This window comes from Sardina pilchardus, chromosome 7 (assembly GCF_963854185.1).
Source record: "Sardina pilchardus chromosome 7, fSarPil1.1, whole genome shotgun sequence".
Taxonomy (NCBI): domain Eukaryota; kingdom Metazoa; phylum Chordata; class Actinopteri; order Clupeiformes; family Clupeidae; genus Sardina; species Sardina pilchardus.
In genome coordinates, this window is record NC_085000.1 from 31,011,672 (window position 1) to 31,035,050 (window position 23,379).

General features: G+C 42.2%; 2 protein-coding genes across 3 annotated transcripts; both read left to right on the top strand.

Moving 5' to 3' along the window:
• The first annotated feature begins 6,140 nt into the window (after window positions 1-6,140).
• On the top strand, window positions 6,141-14,336 carry wdr13 (WD repeat domain 13). The gene is made up of 10 exons (XM_062541778.1): window positions 6,141-6,214; window positions 6,981-7,069; window positions 7,287-7,518; window positions 8,797-8,909; window positions 9,500-9,630; window positions 10,733-11,040; window positions 11,409-11,589; window positions 11,911-12,052; window positions 12,718-12,836; window positions 13,539-14,336. Exons 1-10 carry the CDS (start codon window positions 6,143-6,145, stop codon window positions 13,721-13,723), a joined length of 1,572 nt encoding a protein of 523 aa, XP_062397762.1. The 5' UTR covers window positions 6,141-6,142; the 3' UTR covers window positions 13,724-14,336.
• Window positions 14,337-14,520: 184 nt separating this feature from the next.
• On the top strand, window positions 14,521-23,153 carry suv39h1b (SUV39H1 histone lysine methyltransferase b). Of its 2 annotated transcripts, none has more exons than XM_062541780.1 (6): window positions 14,521-14,599; window positions 15,741-15,928; window positions 17,065-17,727; window positions 19,381-19,527; window positions 20,854-20,983; window positions 21,452-23,153. In XM_062541780.1, exons 1-6 carry the CDS (start codon window positions 14,536-14,538, stop codon window positions 21,583-21,585), a joined length of 1,326 nt encoding a protein of 441 aa, XP_062397764.1. In that variant the 5' UTR covers window positions 14,521-14,535; the 3' UTR covers window positions 21,586-23,153. The 2 variants fall into 2 exon arrangements, with proteins under 2 accessions (XP_062397764.1, XP_062397765.1); XM_062541781.1 differs by lacking the exon at window positions 14,521-14,599 and adding an exon at window positions 14,932-15,048.
• Window positions 23,154-23,379: the final 226 nt, after the last annotated feature.

A 23,379-nucleotide genomic window follows, 5' to 3' on the forward strand; every position in this document is an offset into this window, starting at 1 on the left:
TTATGGACTATACAACACACAAACAGAGCAAATAGAGACCCCCAGCCCACCCACACACACATCCTGTCAACAACCACTGATGCACTCTGATGCTGCTCAAACACTCCTGGCCCTTACTACTATTGCACATGTCTGAACCAGGAAGATCCGCACCGCCTCTGACAAACTGGATCAACAGCACAGCAGACTCCAGTTATTGCTGAGCGTGGGTTACTTTTATATTATTCTCATTTGCTGTATGCTTATTTATATTATTCTCATTCATTCACCTGCATTTACTGTGCTTGTTACAAGAAGAATGCCGGTCATTTAGTTTACAGTGAGCACAAACACACGGAGAGGGAAAAGATGACATATTTGATGTGAAGAATAACTGCATTTAATTATTTGAAAAGAAGGGAAACTAACATTCCCTGTGATAAGGGACAAGTGGTTTCAGTTTATGATTCCTCGGCTAGACCTGGCACGGTATCCCCATCTGTCTGTGAGAGGAGTTTGTTTTCCTGTGGAAAGTACTAGCTTGTCTGAGAGCTCCCGCGTGTGCAGGTTTCCAGCTGCAAACAAGTGATGCTGATGACCCAGATATCCATTTAGTCGAGAACTTGATCTGGACCCAATATGGATGGGCCAATACAGAACCGGGCTCATGACCCATGGTCAGTGCTCCTATGTAAGGAAGCTAAATTAGACTGGCAGTGAGGGATCTCTTTAGACTTATGGTGCATTCCTGAACAACTGGGAAGTGGGAGAATTCTAGAGTTTAGGGGATGTCACACGTGAACTGAAATTTCCCAGTTTGAAATGGGGGCTTTGGGAGAGCTCCCAGGAAAATTAATTTACGTCTCTCAACATAGTGAATGCTTTGACTTCGAAAGTGGGGAGTTAACAAGTGGTAACATTTCCCACTTACCAGCCACATGAGCGCACGTTCCAGTGGTAAGTCAGTAGAGTGACGCAGCATTGGAGCCCAGCCGTGTGCTGTGCTGCTTTCGAGAGAGGCTGAGTTGTCTTTCCCTGCCTAAGGCATACGCACACAGCACCAGGCCATTCCATTCAGCCGTGTCAAAGATGCTATAAATAGAAGCCTAGTTGTCAAGTTTAGGGCCATTTTAGCTGGATGAGACAGGTAGCTCAGAGCCCTAGCTTGCACACATTAGTGTTGTTACGAGCTCATCCACCCAGCACTGCATGTGTTCAGAGACATCTACCAGTTGGTTATATTAAAACATATCACACTCTGCGACTAGCAATCAAATCACTCTCAGCATGGTAGCAAGTAGTCAGTGAACACACACGGCAGAACATGGTCTGGTGGTGTGTCAGTGTGTGAACTGAGACTGGAGTGAACCGAGACTTTGCTCAGAACTATCCTAACCATTGAGTCCGTCGCTGTGTACAGTTGGCAGTCTACAGTGCACTAGCGTAGCTTTCATGAGACATGAGTTACAGTCGTTTTGCAGTCACATTTGTTTTTCCAGAGAAGTAGCATTAGAGCTTCAGCCCGTGCATCCTGTAGGTCACTTCCTCTTAGAGCTCCCTCCCTGCACTATACCTGTTTCCCGTACGTCCTGGTTCCAAGTATTCTGATTAAAGTCAATTGTAGTCAGTGTAAATATGCTTTGGTTCGATATATTATGTACTGTATGTTCAGTGTCAATGCCATTCTTGGGCTGCATTACCCCAAAACATCATTGAACAACTATCATAGATTTTTTAAATGGTAGATCATTTTGTGTATTCTTTCTGGAACAGTGTCACTGATGAGGCATACAGGAAGAGCAGGGGAGGATGGGATATGTGCACACTGCACAGCAGATTGGATGACTTGATACACGTGGAGTAGAAGGGCTGGGACAGAATTGAACACCAGTCCTATACTGTAGATGGCGGATAGATCACCATACTAAGCTCAATCTTTTAGGTTTAAACATTACTCCTGGGAGTCTATACTTTATTTCCACTGCACAACAGGCGTGATTAATGGGCATAGTTCAAATTACTTTGTACATATTTGGATTGTCCTTCAATCAGACCAACGATCCGGGTGCGCCTTTTGGTTAAGCTAGTTTATGATTGGACCCAGCAAACGTGGACAGGAAGCAGAGAGATGTGCAGGTTTCCAGCCTTAGCTGCAGTGCGAAATTCAAATCGACGGCAGATCAGGCTGGGTTTATTCAGCCTAGGATTTGCCCATCATCTGCCCTAGATCAAGCTGTTCAGGAGTCACTGTTCTTCTGACCCTCTAAACTTTAAACAAGGGCGTCCCTTCGGTTGCTATAATTGCCTCTGCCTATATTCATGTTATCCTTTGTTATAGAAAAGTTACTTCAACTTCAATGACTAGTCTTGGACTAGATAAAGCAACACTAAAGAGTTTTTCGTACCTTAAAATAATGTTTCCAAAATCATTTCAGCGGTTCATTAACTCGTAACAGGGTGAACGGCCCTCTATCGGCTATATAACCGATAACTATGTAACTTTACGAGGTGGGGTAGTGTATCTGTAGTCCGATGAAATGAGACATCAGAAACTACGAATTTGACTTGCTTCAATGTCGCAATACATCATACTTTCATAAAATCATGCAACATATTCTACCTTGTCTGTTATTTGCTGGATAAACAAATAGCGTGTGTGCGACAGAGGAAAAGTGCTTTAGTGTTGCTTTAATGGCGAGTTTTTGTTTCATGTTTTGAATTTATGTATATTTAGGCATCTCGACTGGGGTACAACTTTGTAATGTTTTGATTAATAGAACAGCTAGTTTACACTGAAAATGGAAACTTGAATATGTTGTTTGAACAATGTGCCAACTGGAATAATCAAGTCATTGAATTGATACCCTACACTTTATGCACATTGTTGGTCTTTATAACTTAATTCTATTTTGTAATTTTTTTTCTTACTTTGAACTAATTTCTTCATATTCGTCTTTTCTTAAGTTTTCCCAACACATTATACTTTAGTGTCACTTTTACTCGGTACTGTATATATGTGAGTGTGCGTGTGAGAAGATGAAATATGAAAATGTGTGATGCTTTTATTAAATTTTTAACCAGAAGAAACTGTACTTCTGAAATCTCTTTTGTTGTGTCTGAGTATTTCTACATGTTTGTCAGGCATCAGAGAGGTGATCTTGAGACTGAGTTTCATAAAAACCGAATATGAATATTGTGAAGGAAATGTGAGTTTTCATATATTATTGATTGATATTTTTACAATGTCATGTAAACTGGATGTTAAAATATAACACAACACACTCTTTGACTAATCCCTCATGACCCTCAAATTTGTATCCAATATATTACTGTCTTTATTCATTTATCTATTTTTTTATTTACAAGATCGGTAAGGACCATCAGATAGTCACTGAAAAGGGGCGGAGTCAGATATGGAAGGGTGGGGCAGGAAGAGGGTTGTGAGCAAAATCTCATGTTATTGGCTCATCAACGGAGCTCCTCAGCAGCATGTCGTAATCCTGAGTAGCCAATAGGTGAAGACAGTAGGAGGGGGAAGATGGAAGACGTTTGGATCTGGCAGACACTGAGGTAGACACTGACCGGAGGCTTCAGGTCATCTCCATGGTGACAAGACGAGATGAGCCGCCATTGATTGGCTAGGAGGGTGGGATGGTGGATGGGGAGGGGTGTGGTTTAGTGATCTCAGCCTTGCCTTCCCCGGGGGCCGTCATGTTTACGGCGACAGGAACCCAGAAGTGTCTCTAGAGCCATCTTCACAAAGGCTTGGAAGTTATTGCTTCTCTCCCTTCGGCTGTCCTGCGAGAGAAAGCCACACAGACAGATAATTTAACTGGAAACACAACCGAACACAAACCGATGCACAGCCACCCCACTGCTGTTAAGAAAGTTATTCTACAACTATTATAATTATTTGATTACTATAATTGAGTATTTAGTATAGCATGTACTGTACAAGGTCCACACTGCATGTGAGCTAGTCTGTGTTCCTAAAACTGTGAGTAATTACTGCAGCATTAATAAGTGGTTGGTCCATCTTTAAGCATTAATTATGTGGGTGACAATATGAATGTACAGAGAGATTTTTCTGGCATGCAGAAAAAATGCTGAAACCTTCCCAGTGTGGGACTGATTTTTTTTTTTATTCCATTTGACATAGGCCTAATTGAATATTCCATAGAATTCCATCTGTCTGTCTAGATTTTAAATCAAATCAAACCGGAAAACAAGACACACAGTTTTGACCTTGAGTGTCCTTAGACTTAGATATTTACTCAAATTTTGCATGCATCCCTAAGGTACAGTCACGTCCTCCAACTAGCTGATGTAGATGATATCTCTTAATCTAGATGCCTCCTCGCCACCCCACATCTGTGTCATGTCTGGTGGCTGTTCAGTGGTCAATGCTTACCTCCTTGCTTTTTGTTGTCATCTCCTTTCTGATCAACTTTCTTCGGTTGCTCCTTAGGACTCTGAGGCTGCTATTTGAGGGAACGCATAAAGAGGGTCAGTAGACTGTTTATATAACTTAGGCATAGTATGTCATATCAAAGATCTCTTTATCATGCATGATTCTATTTGGACTGAGTGGTATCTATTTCATCTCAAAACAAAACTTGGTCTCACCTTGGTGGCTGATTTCTTGTCCGATTTATTACCTAGAGGACACATAAAACATTTTAGACATTTTAGAGGAAATTGTATTTTCCATTCTCAGTCTTTAGCTATTCTTATGACCAAAAGTAGACAAACAGTGACTGTATATTTTCAAAGTGATTATAAAATCAACACAAGTATTATATATGGACCCCATAATTTGTATTCAAAAATGTAAATTATTAATTAAATATTAGAGATTTCCTCGTATACCTTTTGTTCCTGGCATTTTGGCTGTACTCCAAAGTCTTTGCACTCTATTTGAAAATGCAGTGACCTCCGTTGTTCCCATCGCATATTTATGGCTCGCGCTGGTCAATGCGGCGGCCATTGGGGCCCCTTCGCGAAAGAGTGCGCAGAACAAGCAAAGAGCCCCGTCAGCTACAGAGCGAGCCCGCCATCCCATCAGGCTTTGCTGAGGTCAGGTGAAAAGCAGACGCCTGTGCCCATGAGATAATCCTGCCATTGTCTCCCCAGACGTGTGGATGCTTCGCTTCTATACTGTCTTTATGAATATGAAAGGTCACACATATAACACACGTACAGCGGCCCACATACATGTAGAACATATAGGCTTTTAATTAGCATAGTAACGAAGCTCTGTAGGCTATACACTTTGGAATTACATCATATGTATGTAGGCTGACAATTATTATACCTAACACGCAATGTCTGTATTGATGTGTTGCATCTGGCAACAACACTGAGAAGGCCTAATATATGTTACATGGTAAACATCCTACAGTTGTCCACCTCAGTGTTTTGATTGGCAGAATTAGTGCAATCTTCTCAACATTGCATATATCAGTTGTTAATGGACATGTTTTGGATCATCTTGGATGGTCATTTAGCACAGTCAAAGGAAAGGCCTTCAGATTCATGAATGCAGCCCTGATAGAGAAGGGCTGTGATCTTATGAAGGTCAAGGGGTCATTACAGAACTGACACATTGCTAAAAACATATGCCCAGTGTTACGGAAATGGAGAAATACAGTAGAGGTCAACTTTGATCTGGGTCTAGGCCTATTCCCTGCTTTCTAAATATTGTTCCTAGTGTGTGTGGCTCGAGTCTAATATTAAGGGGAGGTGGAAGGCCCTTGTGACATGTCTTGAGAATTGTTACATTATTTTATTTAGGCTATTAATCTTAAATACTAAATGATCAAATTGATCTCAGTTCACAATGTTGCACAATGTTGCTCACAGTCATACAACACTACACAATTCAGAGCTATATCACCACACCGATGTCCATATAGGCCTTTCAAGCAAACAGTGTCACCATGATGAATGACATTTTTCCACCGCATCTGTGTCCCTCGACAGGATTACGAACACGCCCTGAAGTACCTTAAACCTTAAATGTGTTCACAAAATAGTAACATTGCGGCATCTGCCACGTATAACTGATTAGTGTAAGTAAACGTATGCATTACGGCTGATTTATTCTGATCCGTATACATTGTAGATCTGGCAAAGCTGGCAGCGCAATGGGATGGGTGAAATCATGTCACATGACCTATCTACGGTCTGTCAGTGTCCAGAGCAAAATGCATCGGTGAAAGGTACTGGACAGAAGGTGGGTAGAAAAATGATTCATACTGTAGACATATAAGATATATTAGGTACTCAAAATATTCTTTATCTTTATGATCATCTATATTGTGTGGGAAAACTATAAGTATGGTGGAAAACCCACTGTTATTGTTTCGAATCCATTGAAACCGTCCACCTTGCTAACTAATAAGCTAGCAATATCTGACGTCTTCCCTAGCATTGCTAGGGATTTTTCCCAAAACATTGCACCTTGCTAGCATGACCCGCTGTGGTCCAGGGTTGACATCTTGGCCTGTCGTTACTAGTCCGACATCTGTCAGTGTTACACGAGCTAATAACACGTTAGTGGCGTAATATTGTCTATACGACATGTGTACATGACTGTTTTCAATCACAAATGAATGGATGAAACACCTGCCACAATTCTGGCTAACAGTAGTAGTCGGATAGCTGTCTACTTAGCATGCAGCATGGCTAGCTAATTTCCTCCGAGGGCTTGATGATGTCGGCGACGTCTGAGGTTCTTGTCGTCGCTTATTTTTGTTCATTTTTTAGCTATTTGCCTTGTTAAATCGTTTTGCACGCCTAGCTGCTCATTACTGTAACTGCCAGTCTCCCCAGAATTGAATTAACGTTGGCATATTCCTGGGAGAAATCTGTTATTACGGCTGTCACTTCCTGATAGGCGGCTGTTTTGATCAAGGTTCAGGTTTCTAGGTCAATTTGTAAAATGGAGTTGTATGCGAGATAACTGAACAACTTTGTCCTCTTTCTCTCTGTCTTCAAAGTTTCCTGACGCCACATCTGCCTTAGGCTACCCTGCTACCTTGTGTGGAATGGCTGCAGTTTGGCAGCAGGTCTTGGCAGTCGACGCAAGGTGAGTCTCAGAAATTTTAGTTGCTCGGATGGACAGTATAATTGCCAGTACCTACGCTCATCATGCCACTTAAAGTTGCATTTGTTGCATTTGTTTCCTGGGTGCAGGATTTCATTGGGCTGCTGTTTTAGTTTTGTATGGTGTGTTTTGGTTGTGAGTGTCCGTGTGTTTTATTTTGACCTTTTTCCCTGTATGGTTTGTGCCACTGTCTCTGCAGGTACAATGCTTACCGCACGCCTACGTTCCCCCAGTTCCGCACGCAGTACATCCGCCGTCGCAGCCAGCTGCTGCGCGAGAACGCCAAGTGCGGCTTTGAGCCGGGGCTGCGCAAGCAGTACCTGCGCGTACGCAGCCAGCTGCTGGCCCTGCGCTATGGGCCTCTGTCCGAGCAGAGCAGCTTCAGGGCTAGCAGCGTGCGCAGCTCCCGCACCACGCTGGACCGCATGGAGGTTAGGCCCACACAGAGAGAAAGAGAGAGAAAGAGATTGATTAGGGGAGGAGGGATGGGAGACGAGCAAAATACTGAAGTGAAATAAGTAGACATCTGATCAGACCACTGTGAACAGCCATCGCACAAATCTACAGCAGTGAGCTCACAGGCAGGGAGAGATATAGGAGAATGAGAATGAGAAGGAGAAAGGAGAAAAGCCCAAGAAAAGGAGAAAAACTATCAACAGAAATAAAGGTCAGGAGCACAGAGAGAGAGAGAGAGAGAGAGAGAGAGAATGAGAATGAGAGAGAGAGAGAGAGAGAGAGAGAGAGAGAGAGAGAGAGAGAGAGAGAGAGAGAGAGAGAGAGAGAGAGAGAGAGAGAGAGAGAGAGAGAGAGAGAGAAGGGGAAGAAGAGGAAAAAGAGAGAAGGCAGACAGTGAGAATGACTCTTGAGTCTTAGCAGGTTTTAACAACAGCAAGTTAGCTTCAGAGAAGGGGCGGAGCAGAAGTGAAGTAGGGATCTGAATATAAAGGTTAGAGTAACCAATGTTCTCCAGCATAACACTAGACAGATGAAGGCTTTTTTGAACTAGAGATTAGAGAGAATGAGGAGAGAGAGTGAAAAACAAAAGAGAGAGTGAAACATGAACAGAGATTTTGAGAGGTTGTCATGATAGGTTACTACAGATCAGATACAGACATATAGATAGCCCTTATGACACTCCGTCTTCATGGACCGTGGAATGGTAGACATGAATGTACAGAACGAGCCTAAGAAAGACAGAGATAAATAATGAAGAAGTAAGGAGAGATAAAGTTGAAGGTTGAGAGAGAAACATTTGAGAAAGAAAGACATTAAAATGTACTTGAGTAACAGTAACAGCACTGCAAGGGATACTAAACAGACATAGTAAAAGTACAAAAAAAACAGGGTTATCACGGTCATAGTGGAAAAAATAATCTTTGAGGAAGTTTGTTTAGAGGCAGAGGCACTTTCAGTGCCAATCAGCCTCATGTGAAAGTGAAAAGGTTCATTATCATAAATGCATGATTGTATTGATAGTGCCTTCTTAAGTTGCCATGTTCATTTCTGTTCATGATTGTATCATTTTTTAATTCTGTTGGTCTGCATTGCATGGCTTGGGACTGCATTGTGTAATGAGGTTGTAATTAAGCATGCTTTTACTGCATGAGAGTTAGTCTCTCTGTCTCTCTCAATCTGTTATCCCTCTCTCTCTCTCTCTCTCTCTTGTCCTTCTTTCTCTCTATCGCTCCATCCGTCCGTCTTCCTCTCAGGACTTTGAGGAGGACCCTAGGGCACAGGGAGCTCGGGGCCACAGGCGCTCTGTGAGCAGAGGCTCCTACCAGCTGCAAGCACAGATGAACCGCGCCGGCGTCTACGACGAGAGGTAATGCCACAACAACAACAACAACAACAACAACAACAACAACAGCAACACGTCTGGGATGGGACCTGATCAGGCTGACAAGTTTAAGTTATGATTCTAAAATGGATAGTTCCGCCTGCGTGTCATGCCTAACAACGTCCCTTAGCTGTTATTAAATTTGTGCCAAGTACGGCCTCTCAGGGCTTATTGCTTAAATCTATGAATGCGTTTACTTGCTCTTCAGTATCCTGGTTATGAGGCGTATCCCGATTTTTCAGGATATGGAGCTTACATGAACACAGAAAAACCTGGTTATTAATCACCAGATCATTTTATTCATAACAATTATACATTGTCATCAGTTTCTTATAAATGTGGAACTCAGCTCCCTGATCTTGGTGTTGTTAGTAGCACACCTTGTTCCAGCAGTTACTCAACCAATTGCGCCACAGGAACAAAAACTAAATTGCAAAGACTTTATTGACTAATGTGAGAGTGCACAACATATCCGTTTGCGTCAAAAGAACTACCTGTACTCTTGAAAACATGAACTATACGACATTATGTAGTATTTGTTAACGTTATTCTCCAAACTCCTTCTTTGGTCCCAGGCCCCCTGGCAGCCTCGTGCCCACCTCGGTGGCGGAGGCCAGCCGTGCCATGGCAGGGGACACCACGCTGAGTGAGAACTACGCCTTCGCTGGCATGCACCACATCTTCGACCAACACGTGGACTCTGCTGGTGAGGAAGAGCAGCCAGGCAGGAGGGATGGGCCATATATAGACTTTAAACTATATCACAGTATTAATTCTTGCTATGATTATCTAAATGATCAGAAATTAGTTTGAACTCTGTTCTGTGCCATGCTTGTTTTCATTGTGAGCTGGTCCACGTTGTGGGCGTATATTCAAACATGCCATCAACTATAGACTATCCTTAATATTGTCATATTACAAATTATTATCATGGGCAGGAATTGTACTGGTAAATCCTAGACAGTTATGACTTGGCACATTCCTAGATGGCAGAGGTCAGAGTTAGCTATGTCGTACACACCAAATACAGTGTTGTCGTGGTAGTTGAGGGCACAGCGGCGGGACGTCGGCATCTGTCTGTCATACATTCAGCTGATTCATTCCCTCTCAGTGGACCGCGACAGCTGGTGAAGGTGAACTAAGTCAGGGAAATAGTGTTCAGCAGAAGTGGTGTTCAGCAGTAATAGCTGCGGGGGCAGAGGATGACTCATAAGCTGTCATAGCTGTGTGTTTTCTCTTAGGGAGAGGAAAAAGAAAACATTCAAATGGATGAAATGCTATACATATCAAAATGATTTTTAAAAAGTCATGAGGTAGTGTACTAGTAGTAGCCTCACGACTTTGGAAAGTCCTTGGAAAGTAGCGGGTAAAATGTGTAGTTCCCAGCCTGGGAATACCCATATGAACTTTCTGCAAATTTGGGACTTGCTCTGCAAGAGCAGAGAGCCCATTTCCATTGTCCCTAAAACGCAAGCACGCAAATACAATCACTAATCTGGCATGGACGTGTATTTCTTTGGAATTGCTTTAACAACTATATTTAAAACCTTAATTTACAAGATTGCTAAACTTCTGAAACGATTTTGGAATGAGTGTAATGCACCACTTTAAGTCTACTTTCACTGCTTGTTTTCCCTTCTGAAAGTCATAAATCAATGAACCTATACCCAGACCCACTCTCAGTTTCAGAAGGGTCTGATGTCAAAAAGGCTATGTATGTAGTTCCACCAACATTATAGCCATTTGTGGTTTTAACTGCTTTCCTGGTCTTCTCTCTCTCTCCTGTCTGATTCATGGGTTCCATGTAGTTCCAAGGCTGCAGTTTGCCAATGACGACAAGCATCTACTGGCATGCTGCTCATTGGACGGGACCCTGTCAATCATGACGCTGTCTCCATCTCCTCCGGCGGTCAAAGTGACGCTTCGTGGCCACGCGGGGCCGGTCACTGACTTTGCCTGGTCGCTTAGCAATGACGTCATCGTGTCGACGTCTCAGGACGGCACGCTGCGGATCTGGAACACGGAGGACGGGCGCTGCATCCGGGAAGTGAGCGACCCCGAGGCCAGTGAGCTGCTTTGCTGCACCTTCCAGCCCATGAACAACAACCTCACGGTGGTGAGTCTGCCCAACTAACAACACGATTACTAACTACTGTAAGCCAATAATTAACACTCCCATTACTAACTACTGAAAACCAGTATGACTACCATTACTAACTACTGAATTGAATTTCCCCTTGGGGATCAATAAAGTATCTATCTATCTATCTATCTATCTATCTGCTGTAAGCCAATAATTAACTCTACCATGACTAACTACTGCAAATCAGTAAGGCTACCATTACTACTTTAAGTGTAAGCCAAAAGTGTAAGCACAATTCTTGTGCGTTTTGTTTAGGCGTAATATGGTCTAGTATATTCAATTTGTGTGTGTGTGTGTGTGTGTGTGTGTGTGTGTGTGTGTGTGTGTGTGTGTGTGTGTAGGTGGGGAACAGTAAGCACCTGTTGCAGGTGGTGAACATCTCCACGGGGAAGAAGGTGAAGGGAGGCTCCAGCAAGCTGACGGGCAGAGTCATGTCCCTCTCCTTCGACGCGCCCGGAAAGATCCTGTGGGCCGGAGACGACAGAGGAAGCATATTCTCCTTCCTGTTCGACATGGCCACAGGTACAGTACGGTGTCATCTTGACTATCTGCTGGAGAATCATAGATAGATGATCTCTGGCTTGGTTTTCCTGCAGTTGCATAACCGCATAACTATTACATTGTAAATAGTTCTGTAATGACATAAAACTATTACATTTGCAATACTTCTGTTATGACATAACAGCTAACATTGTAATAGAAACACGTATATAATGTAATATTGATTGATTATATAGTATGATGACTAATTTAAATGTGCCATTGATTAAAACTTCATTCAGGTGTTTTGATGTGGAGATGAGTACAGTATTTGACCCGGTCCCCTGTGTGCATCTTCCTCAGGCAAACTGACCAAAGCGAAGCGCCTGGTGGTGACAGAGGGTAGCCCCATCTCCAGTATCTCAGCCCGCTCCTGGATCAGCCGTGAGGCCAGGGACCCCTCTCTATTGGTCAATGCCTGCGTCAACAAGCTGCTCCTCTACAGGTCAGCAGGGTTTTTCGTATAGAGGTGAAAGCAGCTGTTTGGAATTCTTCAAGGATTCCGCTGTCTTGCCTCAGAACTTTCTGTTTCTGATTCTGTTTAGAAGTGAAAGCGTTGAAGAGATTTTGTCTGTCATTGCTCCACTTTACATCAAAAGACCCCCTCAGGCTTCTTTATAATTACTTCTAATGGATCCAAAAATAGCTTTGAAGAGCCTTCCAGAATGGGAAAAATGTTGGAGAACATATTTCAGATGCTTTTCTTTTTGCATGCATATGAGTGGCATGGCTGCTTGACTCACGAATGATTTCTAAATTAATCTACTGTAAATGTCCCTTGACAGCTGAACAGGTTCAAATAAAAAAAATGCCTAGTAGTTTGAAGCATAGCTTGAAAGGATGCGATACAGAGTTAGCACTTGGTCCATTTTCACACACTTGTGCTGTCAGTATGTTGAAACATCTTTGACTACTTTCTCTCAGAGTGTTGTGAATAGCATCTCATGGACTTGTACATCACCTCTGAGCTAAATGGGTGTGTATGTGTTCTCTGTGTGTGTGTTCTCTCTGTGTGTGTGTGTGTGTGTGTGTGTGTGTGTGTGTGTGTGTGTGTGTGTGTGTGTGTGTGTGTGTGTGTGTGTGTGTGTGTGTGTGTCTTCCTTCAAACAGGGTGGTGGACAACGAGGGCACTCTGCAGCTGAAGAGGAGCTTCCCTATCCAGCACGGCTCTCAGCCCCTCCACAGCATCTTTTGCCCCCTCATGTCCTTCAGGCAGGGAGCCTGCATAGGTAGGTGACTGCTACTAATACCCAATGATCCACGTTGTACGGGGAGCTCGTCTGGTACAACAATAAAGTTGTTCAAGTGCATGAACAGAACTGATTCTTGGGCCCAAAGAGAGTGGATGTTATCACACCTGGGGCCCATCCAGCTCATTCACTGTGTAATAGTTTTTATCTGTCTAGTACTAGCATCAGTTGTAGGGATACATGGGATAGGTGCAAGTTGAACTGAATCTTAAAAGAAAACTAGACAGATTCATATGGCTCTTATGACAGAACTGTGCTGTCATAATCTTCCATTAGCAAATTATTTCAATCAAAAACTACAAACCTCAGTTTTACCGCAGAGGATTTGTGCGACTTGAGTCCCCAAAATATCACATCACCAGATGCTTGCAGTCAAGCTGCATGACATGCCACGCCATGACGAAGCATAAATTAGGTTTGTCAAAAGCATCCATCCATGTGTCAACACTTCTCAGCATCATTTGTGTGACCTTGCTGAATGTCCAGCCCAAGGCAGAATATTATTCTCTTTTTAAGCCTGTTCTATATTTAAGACATTTGGAAAGGATCTTGTGTATGTGGTTTATTGTTTTAAGAACGAGACACAATTTATTAGAATGATGATAGCAACTTAGCAAGCTCTCTGATGTCTCACCTTGATCTTCACCTTAACTGTCTATCTCTCTCTCTCTCTTTCCCTAGTCACGGGCAGTGAGGACGCGTGCGTGTACTTCTTTGACGTGGAGCGCAACACCAAGGCCATCGTCAACAAGCTCCAGGGCCACAGCGGCCCCGTCCTGGACGTCAGCTTCAACTGCGACGAGTCCCTCCTCGCTTCCTCGGACGCCACCGGCATGGTCATCATCTGGAGGCGGGAGCAGAAGTAACCACAGCAACCAACACCATGCTTCCACGCGGCGCTAGCGACCACAGCTTGCGCACTGGTCTTTCCGTCCGTTTGTTCCTCTGTCCATTCCCATCATTTGCAATTAGACCTTTACCTCACTGGGTAAAAGACTCGCTCGTCTCTTCCAGGCTCTCAAGCCGTCAAAGAGAAAATCGCCTTTGTCTGACAAAAAAGGTTGGGGGGGTTGGATAACAATAAGAGGTGCATTGCTACCTGTTTGTTTGTAAGTGCGTTATTATCACAGTTGCTTAGAAAATACTGACTGACTGACTTATACTGGCAGGGAAGTCCCTTACATGTCCTTATTTCAGTGGGCATTTTTGTCTGCTGTCAATGTTGGTCTGAAAATGTTTGCACGACACTATGTGGCACTGCACTGCAGTGCCTAATGTAAAGTAAAAAATAAATAAAATGCATAAAAACTAATATAAATGAGATAGAAACATATCAAAATGGGACCTCTTAGAAGATGTTATCTCTTTTGTGTGTTTACTGTAAAAGTCATGCCGGCTTACACTACAAAACCACTCTCTGTTGTATTTATGATATGCATTGTTGCGAAATAACGTTAATAAATGACATATATCAGGTCATTGGTGGTTTCCTCACTATTTGCTGGTTGAATCTGAATTTACTATTGAGACAGATGCACTTTGTAGCACCAGTGGAACCAAGTGCAACCAAAACGGCGCCCCCATCGGAATTACAAAGTAGTGCAAATCATTATACGTAGCATTCCAAAGTCAATTCCTATTGGTTGTTCAGACTATCCCTCGTACGACTTCCTATCCAATGATTGACAGCGACTACTTCGTCGTTTTGGCGGTGGTAGGAACCATGGCGGAAAATTTGAAAGGTAAGACTACTCTTTCAAGTTAAAAAGAGGAACAAAATAGCAAGTACCACATCACCACGTAGCTAATCATCTCAGCCAAGACAACACAAGGAGCAAATGGTGCCTGTATCGGAACGTGTAGTGAAACGTATAAGATCTAACTGCAACAAGAATCTCCTTTGATTGTTGTCATTCCTTATTACAGCTCACGGTTAGCGCCAAGTTTTAACTTATGTAGCTAACTACCTAGCAGGTTAGCCGGGTAGAACCGCTAACTATGTCTTCGAGGACAATCCACCGAAATGATTTAGGCCAGCTGATTGTGCTGTTGTCAAAACGATTGTGCGTTTTACATCACACAAGGAAAAATATTTCCATTTGATGTTAGCTTGGCAATTAGCTCTATGTGGCTAGCAGGAACGATATTCAACTTCAGCTAGCTACATAGCAAATCGTGTTCTTAGCTCAACGTAAGTTGGCATCCATTGTTATCTTACTGGTGCAGATAGATAAGACATGCAAGAACGTTAACGTTAACATTACTTGGTGTTGAAAAACGTTTTCCGCCCATGCTCGCAATTAATTTAATGCAATGCTTCGTATAGCGTTTCTTTAACACCAGTTGTGGATTAATTATGATCATGAATAACTTAACGGTACGTAACGTCAGTGTCTGTTAAATCCCAGAATCAGTCTAGCTTTAATATGCTCCTGTTATATTGGGAGAACTTCATGATAAAGATTAAGAGCATTCTGTGTTAACACCCGTCGCATCGATTGATTCAAGCAACAGGCTGAGCCTGAAACTTAGTTTAAACGCTTTATGAATTTCAGGGTCGTAAAACATAAGCAACTTTTAGGTAGCACAATCGGAAGTAGATTTACAAAGAAGATCTTTGGATTCAGTGTGGTGGACTAGTTACTTAAATGTTTGCACTAGCTCCGATCTCTTCCTTAAAAAAGCTATTGCAAGAATCGTACTCCGACCCACTCCAGACGTATTCTTACACAATAGTGCTCTGTCTGGCCCCTTTCAAATACTTCGTGCTCAAACTTCACAGTGACGTGGTTTCATACACACTGCATTTGTATTTGACTTTTCTTACAGTTGCTCAACTTGTTAACCTTCCTAAAAACGTCCCGACTTTTCTTGTGACCACAGAATGCAGAGTTCCTTGCAAAGCCACCACAGACGAGCTGGAGTCCCTCTGCCGTGTGGAGGGAGTGACGTGCAAAGATCTGGGAATTAGAAAGCATAACCTGACTGAATATGAAGTGGAATATCTATGCAGCTACAAAAGGGTAGTCCCAACAGAAAAGCTAAAGAATGGAATGACTCCACCGCCACAGGTGAACTGCTTTTGTGATGAAAAGTTAACTTATTGCCATTGATTAGTTTGAATTGTTTGCTCGACTTGCTTAAAAAGTGATTTCCAAGTTGTGAGATTAATTATCACAAGAATATAACAATACAAGTTGTGACATTATCACAAGCATACTGCACATTGCTGTGTAGTTGTAAATTGAACAGAAAGTAAAGGTAGCTGCAACAGAGTATTGATCATCAGTATGTGTGTAAGGTCAGACATAATACTAGGTGTGTTGATGTGACTGATGTTAAATACTTGGTGTTCTATGTTATGCCTTTTTAAAAGTATGATCAGCATGTCTGTTTTCATTGTGAAAATGGAAGTCCAAGATAGTTTTTTTCTACGAATTTCACAAACAATTATTTGAGAACTCTCACACAACGGTTTTACAACTGTGCTGTGCTGGAAATTAACCCATGTATGGGTTGTAGCCTACTCATGAGCATTCATGCCTCCTATATGATCAAGAGTGTGGACTCCCATGTCCAGTGCAGGACCAAGCTAAGTGGTAGAGAAAAACATTCCAATCTAGACAAAGGAATACGAAAATGCGATATTTTTGCATATTTTGCTCAAGAGGAGGAAGTCACAAAAATCACACTTTGGTGTGTATTTTATTTAGGCTATTCTATACTACTACTTTGCGCAATAAGTCTATTAGAGATACTGTGAGTAAGGCAGGAACGGACGTTTCAGTTATTCGGCAACTCTTAATTACTGAAATTTGAATACATTTATGAAATGACATTAACGCATTACTTTGTAACTTGTTACCCCCAACACTGGCAGTAGGTACAAGTGACCTAAGATTCAATGACAATATTGCTGAAGCGCAATGGGAATATTATTTTGAAAAGTTGTCATGTTTTTTGACATTGACACTAAACTGACATATGGACATATGGACACTTCATACAGTATGTTTATGTGGGAACTCTGAAATTTGAAACGTGGTCCGCAAGTGGAAAAAGCCTGGTATTGATTACTGTTAAAGACTCAATTTGGTATACATATAAAACCTACTATCCTGTACCTAAACGATTCAGTATGGATATATGCACCTACAGTACACACGCCTAGTTGCCATGTTTCATCGTCATGGTTCTTGTTTCGCAGGAGATGTTTCTGGTGAAGTGGCGTGGCTTCCCCGAGTCCATGAACACGTGGGAGCCGCGCAAAAACCTCAAGTGCGTGGGGCTCCTGAGCCGCTTCTGGGACGACCTGGCGCTGGAGATGCGGCGGCAGAAGCGTCGCGCCGTGCCCCGGCGCCTGGACCCCGCCACGGCCTCCCACATGGTGCAGCGCGCCAAGCTGCACGTCACGCTGGGCCACTGGGAGCGCAAGCTGACGGCGCTCAACATGCAGCGCGGCGGCGGCGGCCGCATCTTCGTGCGCAACGACGTGGACCTGGAGGGCCCGCCGCGCCACTTCACCTACATCAACGACTACAAGGTGGGCGAGGGCATCTCGCTGACCGAGGTGGCGCTCGGCTGCGAGTGCACAAACTGTCTGGAGGAGCCGGCGAACGGCTGCTGCGCCGGCGCTTCCCAGCACCGCTTCGCGTACAACGAGCTGGGCCAGGTGCGCCTGCGGCCCGGCATGCCCATATACGAGTGCAACAAGCGCTGCCGCTGCGGACCCGAGTGCTCCAACCGCGTGGTGCAGCGCGGCATTCGCTACTCGCTGTGCATCTTCCGCACGGACAACGGTCGCGGCTGGGGCGTGCGCACCATGGAGCGCATACGGAAGAACAGCTTCGTCATGGAGTATGTGGGAGAGGTAGGTCAGGCAAAGGGATGGTTAATGGGAATCATTTTTTGGGGGGCAGTTGTGGCCTACTGGGTACGGCTTCAGGTTTCTTACCGAAGGGTTAACGGTTAGATCCCTGACTAGTAGGGAAAATATGGGCGGGGGGGCGGGGGGAGTGGTTGAGCCCACATCTACTGTTGAAGTGCCCTTGAGCAAGGTGCCTAATTCCTAGTGCTCCCGAGTGCTGCTGGTGTGTGCTTAACCTCACTGTGTGCTGTGTGTGTTTCACCAATTCACGGATCGGGATAAATGTAGAGACCAAATTTCCCTCACAGGATCAAAAGAGTATGTATACTTATGCTTACTTATACTAACAAAGCTCCTGCAGGGAACTGCCAGCGGTGTTGTTAAGCACAATACAATACTTTTAATCCTTTCGCAGAGGCTTTCAAACAAAGTGACTTACAGCAAGATGTTGTATACTTGTCTAGGTTTCATAAAATAAACACACTGTAACCGAGAATGCAACAAATTATTGATAGCAATCATTGTTCTTCCGCTAAGCAAAGTAAGGCAGCCAGAGTAATACAGATGTTATTCAATCACAGCTGTACAAAGCAGAATAATTTGTATGATCATAATCAAGGACCGGAACTGTCTGTTTATACGGAGGGTTTTATCCTGTCCCGGTGGAACAGTCTGTTCTGTGTCCGAAGGTTTCTTCACCTTTTGATGAGTGATACATTGTTTAGTTTGGGCAGTTACAGTCATATTAAATCCCGGATGTAAAGAGTAGGGATAGCTTTAAAATGTCCCTTAAAATGTCTTCAGGACCTGATAAAGATGGCTATCCCTGCCTCTGTGTAGTAGGCCTGTTTCTAAAGAAGATCTCTGAAGAACAACGTAGACATAGACCTTTTCCCCCCAATCGAGGGTTCTTTGTGTGGACGCCATAAATGGGTCGTTTCAGGTCACAGGTTGTTGCTGCACCATTTCAGGTTTTGTTCAACCCCTCTGTATCTTGAATGGGTCCCAAAACCATGGCCTGTAAAATTTGTTTTACAGCCTGAAATTATCAGGGAAGCAATGTTTTGGCATAGCCAGCTCAAACTTTGTAGGATGCAAAACAAGCATGCTTTTAGTGTGATTGAACCATTTAAAGTGTGTATGGCATGCTCATTGATTTTCTACAAGGCCATAGATTTGGGGAAAAGTGCAAAAAGAGGTTTGCGGGTATTACATTGTATTGTTTTGTTGTATCCAGTTGGTATCGATCTTTGTTTTTTCCTTTAAAAACATTACCAATGTGTCCATATTTAAATGTTCTACCTGCAGTGAGCATGAAGATATATTAAGGATGAAATAAGGGACTGTTTTGATTTTCAGTCATTTTCAGAGACATAAAATTATATATTTGGTAGTGCTCAAGAAGCAAAATGTTCATATGTCACCTAGTTCATGCAGGGCGAACTACTGCTACTTGGAATTTCCAGAAGTAAACTTGTAGCTGTTCAGGTATTGCATGCAAAGCACTCCGCCCAAGTAGCAGTGCTTCACCTGAAAAAGCACCTTTTTTTAAAGTACCAGCGTATGCAAAATCGTAATGCCCTGTTAATTTTCTTACTTTTGACTGGATAAATGTCCTCAGCATCTGACCCGTGATTGTGTTCTGGTCTATTCCAGATCATCACAACAGAGGAAGCGGAGAGGCGAGGTCAAATCTACGACAAAGAAGGAACCACGTACCTGTTCGACTTGGACTATGTGGACGATGAGTACACTGTCGACGCAGCCCACTATGGCAACATTTCCCACTTTGTCAACCACAGTGTAAGTGACATGCCTATAGCCTGCCTGTGTGTGTGTAGAGTAGACGCATGTGAGGTAAACCATTCTTTCGCGGATTTTTGTGAAACGGCAGTATTGTCACCACCTGACTATTGGTCGGTTCAGGTTTGAGTCACAGACGCACCAGACACAAACACACCAGAGTCTGTTACTTTGGATAAAAGTGTCTGCTAAGTAACAATCACTTTACTTTACTTCACATGACTGACAATCACATCAATAAATGTTACATAGCTATTAAAATGAGCTGTATCAAGAAAAATCATATGGCCTGTGATAATAATACAAAGTACCAATATTAGTAATAGACTAGAAATTTAACAGAATGAAAACAAAAAAACATAAAAATAGAGCAATCGCAGATAGTCAGATTACACACACCACTGCATACAGTGGAAAATAATTTTCTCAGTTTTGAACGTTGAACTTAAGTGTATTTTTGGCCATCATTAATATCGAATTAAAAGATAAAATCAATATCATTTTTGGTGACCTTTGACCCGTTCAGTAGGACTTTGATGCTTTGATCTGGATGAGTCAGTCACTGGTTAAATTGGCCTGTAGAGGGTCAGAGCAACGGCAGAAGCTGAGGACCTGGTGTGATGTGTATACCTGAGCAGAGGAGCACCTTGTTTAAAGGAGAACTATGCAGGGTTTTTTATTTTAGCTTAATTTACCTTAACTGAACAGCTTCGGAGTCATTGGAAGGGTTATATGTCTTTGAATGGTGGCTGTCGGGTTGAAATGGTGGCTGTCTCGCATCCACCTAAGCACCTGTGAGTGGAAAAAACACCCTTTCCATTTTGGGGCTGGTGGGCTGCTGCACTGACAAACAGAAAGGCTCGCAGCCTCGCGAAACAGCAGACTGTCTGATTGAGGAGTATGATAAAATACACACCCTGTAGGGGAAGCTCTGCAGAGAACCCTGAGAGCAAAAAACGTGAAGAAACAGTGAAGAACTTGCCCAAACTGCATACTTTTTAAAACTTTTAACTCTCTTTAAAATTAATGTCTAACTTTCGTTGTAACTCAAAAATATCTTTCTGCAGTAGTCATTTAGTGAAGCATTTAGAATTTGGCTTAAACTCAAGAATTGTGGAATTGATTTTTGTCTTTTTTGGGGCTTTTTATGCCTAATGACAGGACAGTGGAGAGTGAATGGGAGAAAGAGCATGGGTGGGATCCAGAAAGGACCATGGGGTGGGAATCAAACCCTTGAATGAATCTAGAAGAAGATTCTAACTTAAAGTTAAAGTGATTGTTTTTTGTTTTTTAAAATGGTTTTCATTTATGGATGCTCCTCTCCAGTGCGATCCAAATCTTCAAGTCTACAACGTTTTCATTGACAACTTGGACGAGAGGCTACCAAGGATAGCCTTTTTCGCCACACGCGCCATCAAAGCTGGAGAGGAACTCACCTTCGACTACAAAATGCAGAGTAAGTGTTCTGGAACATTCTCTCTTTGGACAGGCACTCTTTTCTTTACCAGTGGAACTTTCACATGATTTTACATGATTAATTTCAAGTTGTGAGGTTTTATTTCTGAGTTCAGGAGGTCTGTGGTAAATACCATTACTTGACTGTTGAATGTTTCTGTAACTTACCAGGAAGACTAGCATGCTCACTGATGAGCAGCTAGTGGGCATCCTAAATAAACAAAAACATACACACATCCCATCATCAGCAGGGAGCCTGATCTATGCTTACGTGTCTTGCATGTTCCCTTGGGATAAAAGCAACCTCAGAATGGAAAGAATAAATATGCATAGTGTTGAAGTGTGAAGTGTGTGTAATTGGTCTCTCTCTCTCTCCCTCTCTCCCTCTCTCTCTCTCTCTCTCTCTCTCTCTCTCTCTCTCTCTCCTCTCTCTCTCTCTCTCTCTCTCTCTCTCTCTTCTCTCCCTCAGTTGATCCAATGGATGCCGAAAGCACAAAGATGGACTCTAATTTCAATGTGACTGGGCTCCCGGGCTCCCCTAAGAAGCGCATGCGTGTGGAGTGCAAGTGTGGTGTGGAGTCCTGTCGGAAATACCTCTTCTAGATTGGCGATGCCAAAAAAAAGAAACTGGATACCAAAACCATGTGTGTGCAGAACATGATTGCATGAAGAATGTTTTTATTCAACCATCTTTGAGAGATATTAGCTTATACTGAAGTGTATGTAAGTGTCATTTCTTTTCTTTTCTTAACCTTTCTTTTTTCGGAGAAAAAGTTGTCTTCTCAAGTATGTCGAAGGACTACATCCATAATGCCCTCCAGCTTATATTTCTGTTCGAAAAAGAACTCTGTAGTTTATGTTTTATATACATTTATTTTTTTCCCCATGGATACCGTTGTGTAAATATGTAAAGCACTTTTTTTAGATACAAATAGATTTGCTGTTATTTATGTCATTCTCAACGCCCCCTTCCCTTTTACTTTTTGGCATTTTGACACATGACACCAGTTATATTATTTCAGTACTGTTTCCCTCTCTTTTTTAAAGGGACATCATTCACACCTTGTGATTTTAAATGTTTATAAAATATTTGTTGTAAATTCATTAGCAATCATAAGGGTCAGTGTACAGGGAGCTATTCGTGGTAATTTAGGGGGGATTGGTAGCGATTGTTTATCACTGAGATGATTTTTTATTTTATTTTTGCCATTTTCTATTCTTTTTTTTATTTGACCCTTTAAAGTCATTTTTAATGTTTTATACTTTTTTTATTCTGTACTTTAAAAAAAGAAATGTGATAAAATATTTTCAGTAAATGATAGATGTATTGCCTTAAACCTAAAAAAAGAAAAGAAAACAGAACTGGCTCAATTGATGTACTCTCTTGTTTTTGTGTGAGTGAGATGAGTACACGCAGCCAGAGGCAGTTGTAGTCTGATATTGTTACAATTGAAATTCAAATTGAGCTAATTAGCTGTTTTGTCCTGTTTAAAAATCATGTATTTTGATGATAAAATGGGAAAGCCTTACTGTAAAACATGTACTGTGAAATAAAAGGTTACCCCAGAAACACAATTTCATAGAATAGGGTTTTATAAAGGTATTTTTGGCAGATGTTCTCAAAATTGATAGTTTTTTTTATCTGATCATTGAGTAAAATGTCTATCTCAAAGCTGTTTATTGGTCATTTAGATGAACTGATTTAGTAGATTGTCTATGAGGTCACACTATTGCCACGGTTCCCTTGGTCCTGAAAATGTTGGATTTTGGAAGATTTATTTTTTCCAGGCCTAGAAATTTCATATACACTACTCACAAAAAGTCTGGGATATCTGTCTTTCTGGTAAAATTTCAGAATGAACATGAAATCCACTCTAACTTTTACATGTGAATTTAACAGTTCAATGTTTCAGTACTTTCTGTACATTAAATTTCACCCGAAAGCCAGATATACCTAACTTTCTGAGCAGTGTATCATATTCGATAAATAATGGATTTAGAAAAGTAATTTAATTCATTTGTTCTATTTAGGTCTAATGAAGTTTGTGTTTATCGAACGAATGCAAGTGTGATGGTGTTTTCACTATTATTATGGTGTAACTTATTCTAACGATTTCTAACCTTTTAGTAAATAAATTGAGGTGGTTGTTTATTTTTCATTCAATAATTAATTAGGCCTAACTGCTTGATAAATAACTATTCTACTTGCAGGTTTGTTAACGATCATGGAAATTTGGGTATTTTAAACAGTCATGGAAAAGTTTTGAAATTTTGTCGGTGAAAAATGTGTGGGAACCCAGTGTGACCTTGCAGAATTTGTCTCTGAATAGCTTGAAAACCCCCCTGTCACGGTTGCCTTTCAGACACCCTTAAATAAATTGAATTCTGAAAGTAGGC

What these genes read in the sequence shown, in the direction of transcription:
- wdr13 (XM_062541778.1), top strand. Translation starts at nt 6,143, where the DNA reads ATGTCACATGACCTATCTACGGTCTGTCAGTGTCCAGAGCAAAATGCA. An exon ending in TGAAAGGTACTGGACAGAAG is followed by an intron (nt 6,215 to 6,980) that starts GTGGGTAGAAAA and finishes CTGTCTTCAAAG; the next exon opens with TTTCCTGACGCCACATCTGC. An exon ending in CCTGTTCGACATGGCCACAG is followed by an intron (nt 11,590 to 11,910) that starts GTACAGTACGGT and finishes CATCTTCCTCAG; the next exon opens with GCAAACTGACCAAAGCGAAG.
- suv39h1b (XM_062541780.1), top strand. Translation starts at nt 14,536, where the DNA reads ATGATTGACAGCGACTACTTCGTCGTTTTGGCGGTGGTAGGAACCATG. An exon ending in GAATGACTCCACCGCCACAG is followed by an intron (nt 15,929 to 17,064) that starts GTGAACTGCTTT and finishes CTTGTTTCGCAG; the next exon opens with GAGATGTTTCTGGTGAAGTG. An exon ending in CCCACTTTGTCAACCACAGT is followed by an intron (nt 19,528 to 20,853) that starts GTAAGTGACATG and finishes GCTCCTCTCCAG; the next exon opens with TGCGATCCAAATCTTCAAGT.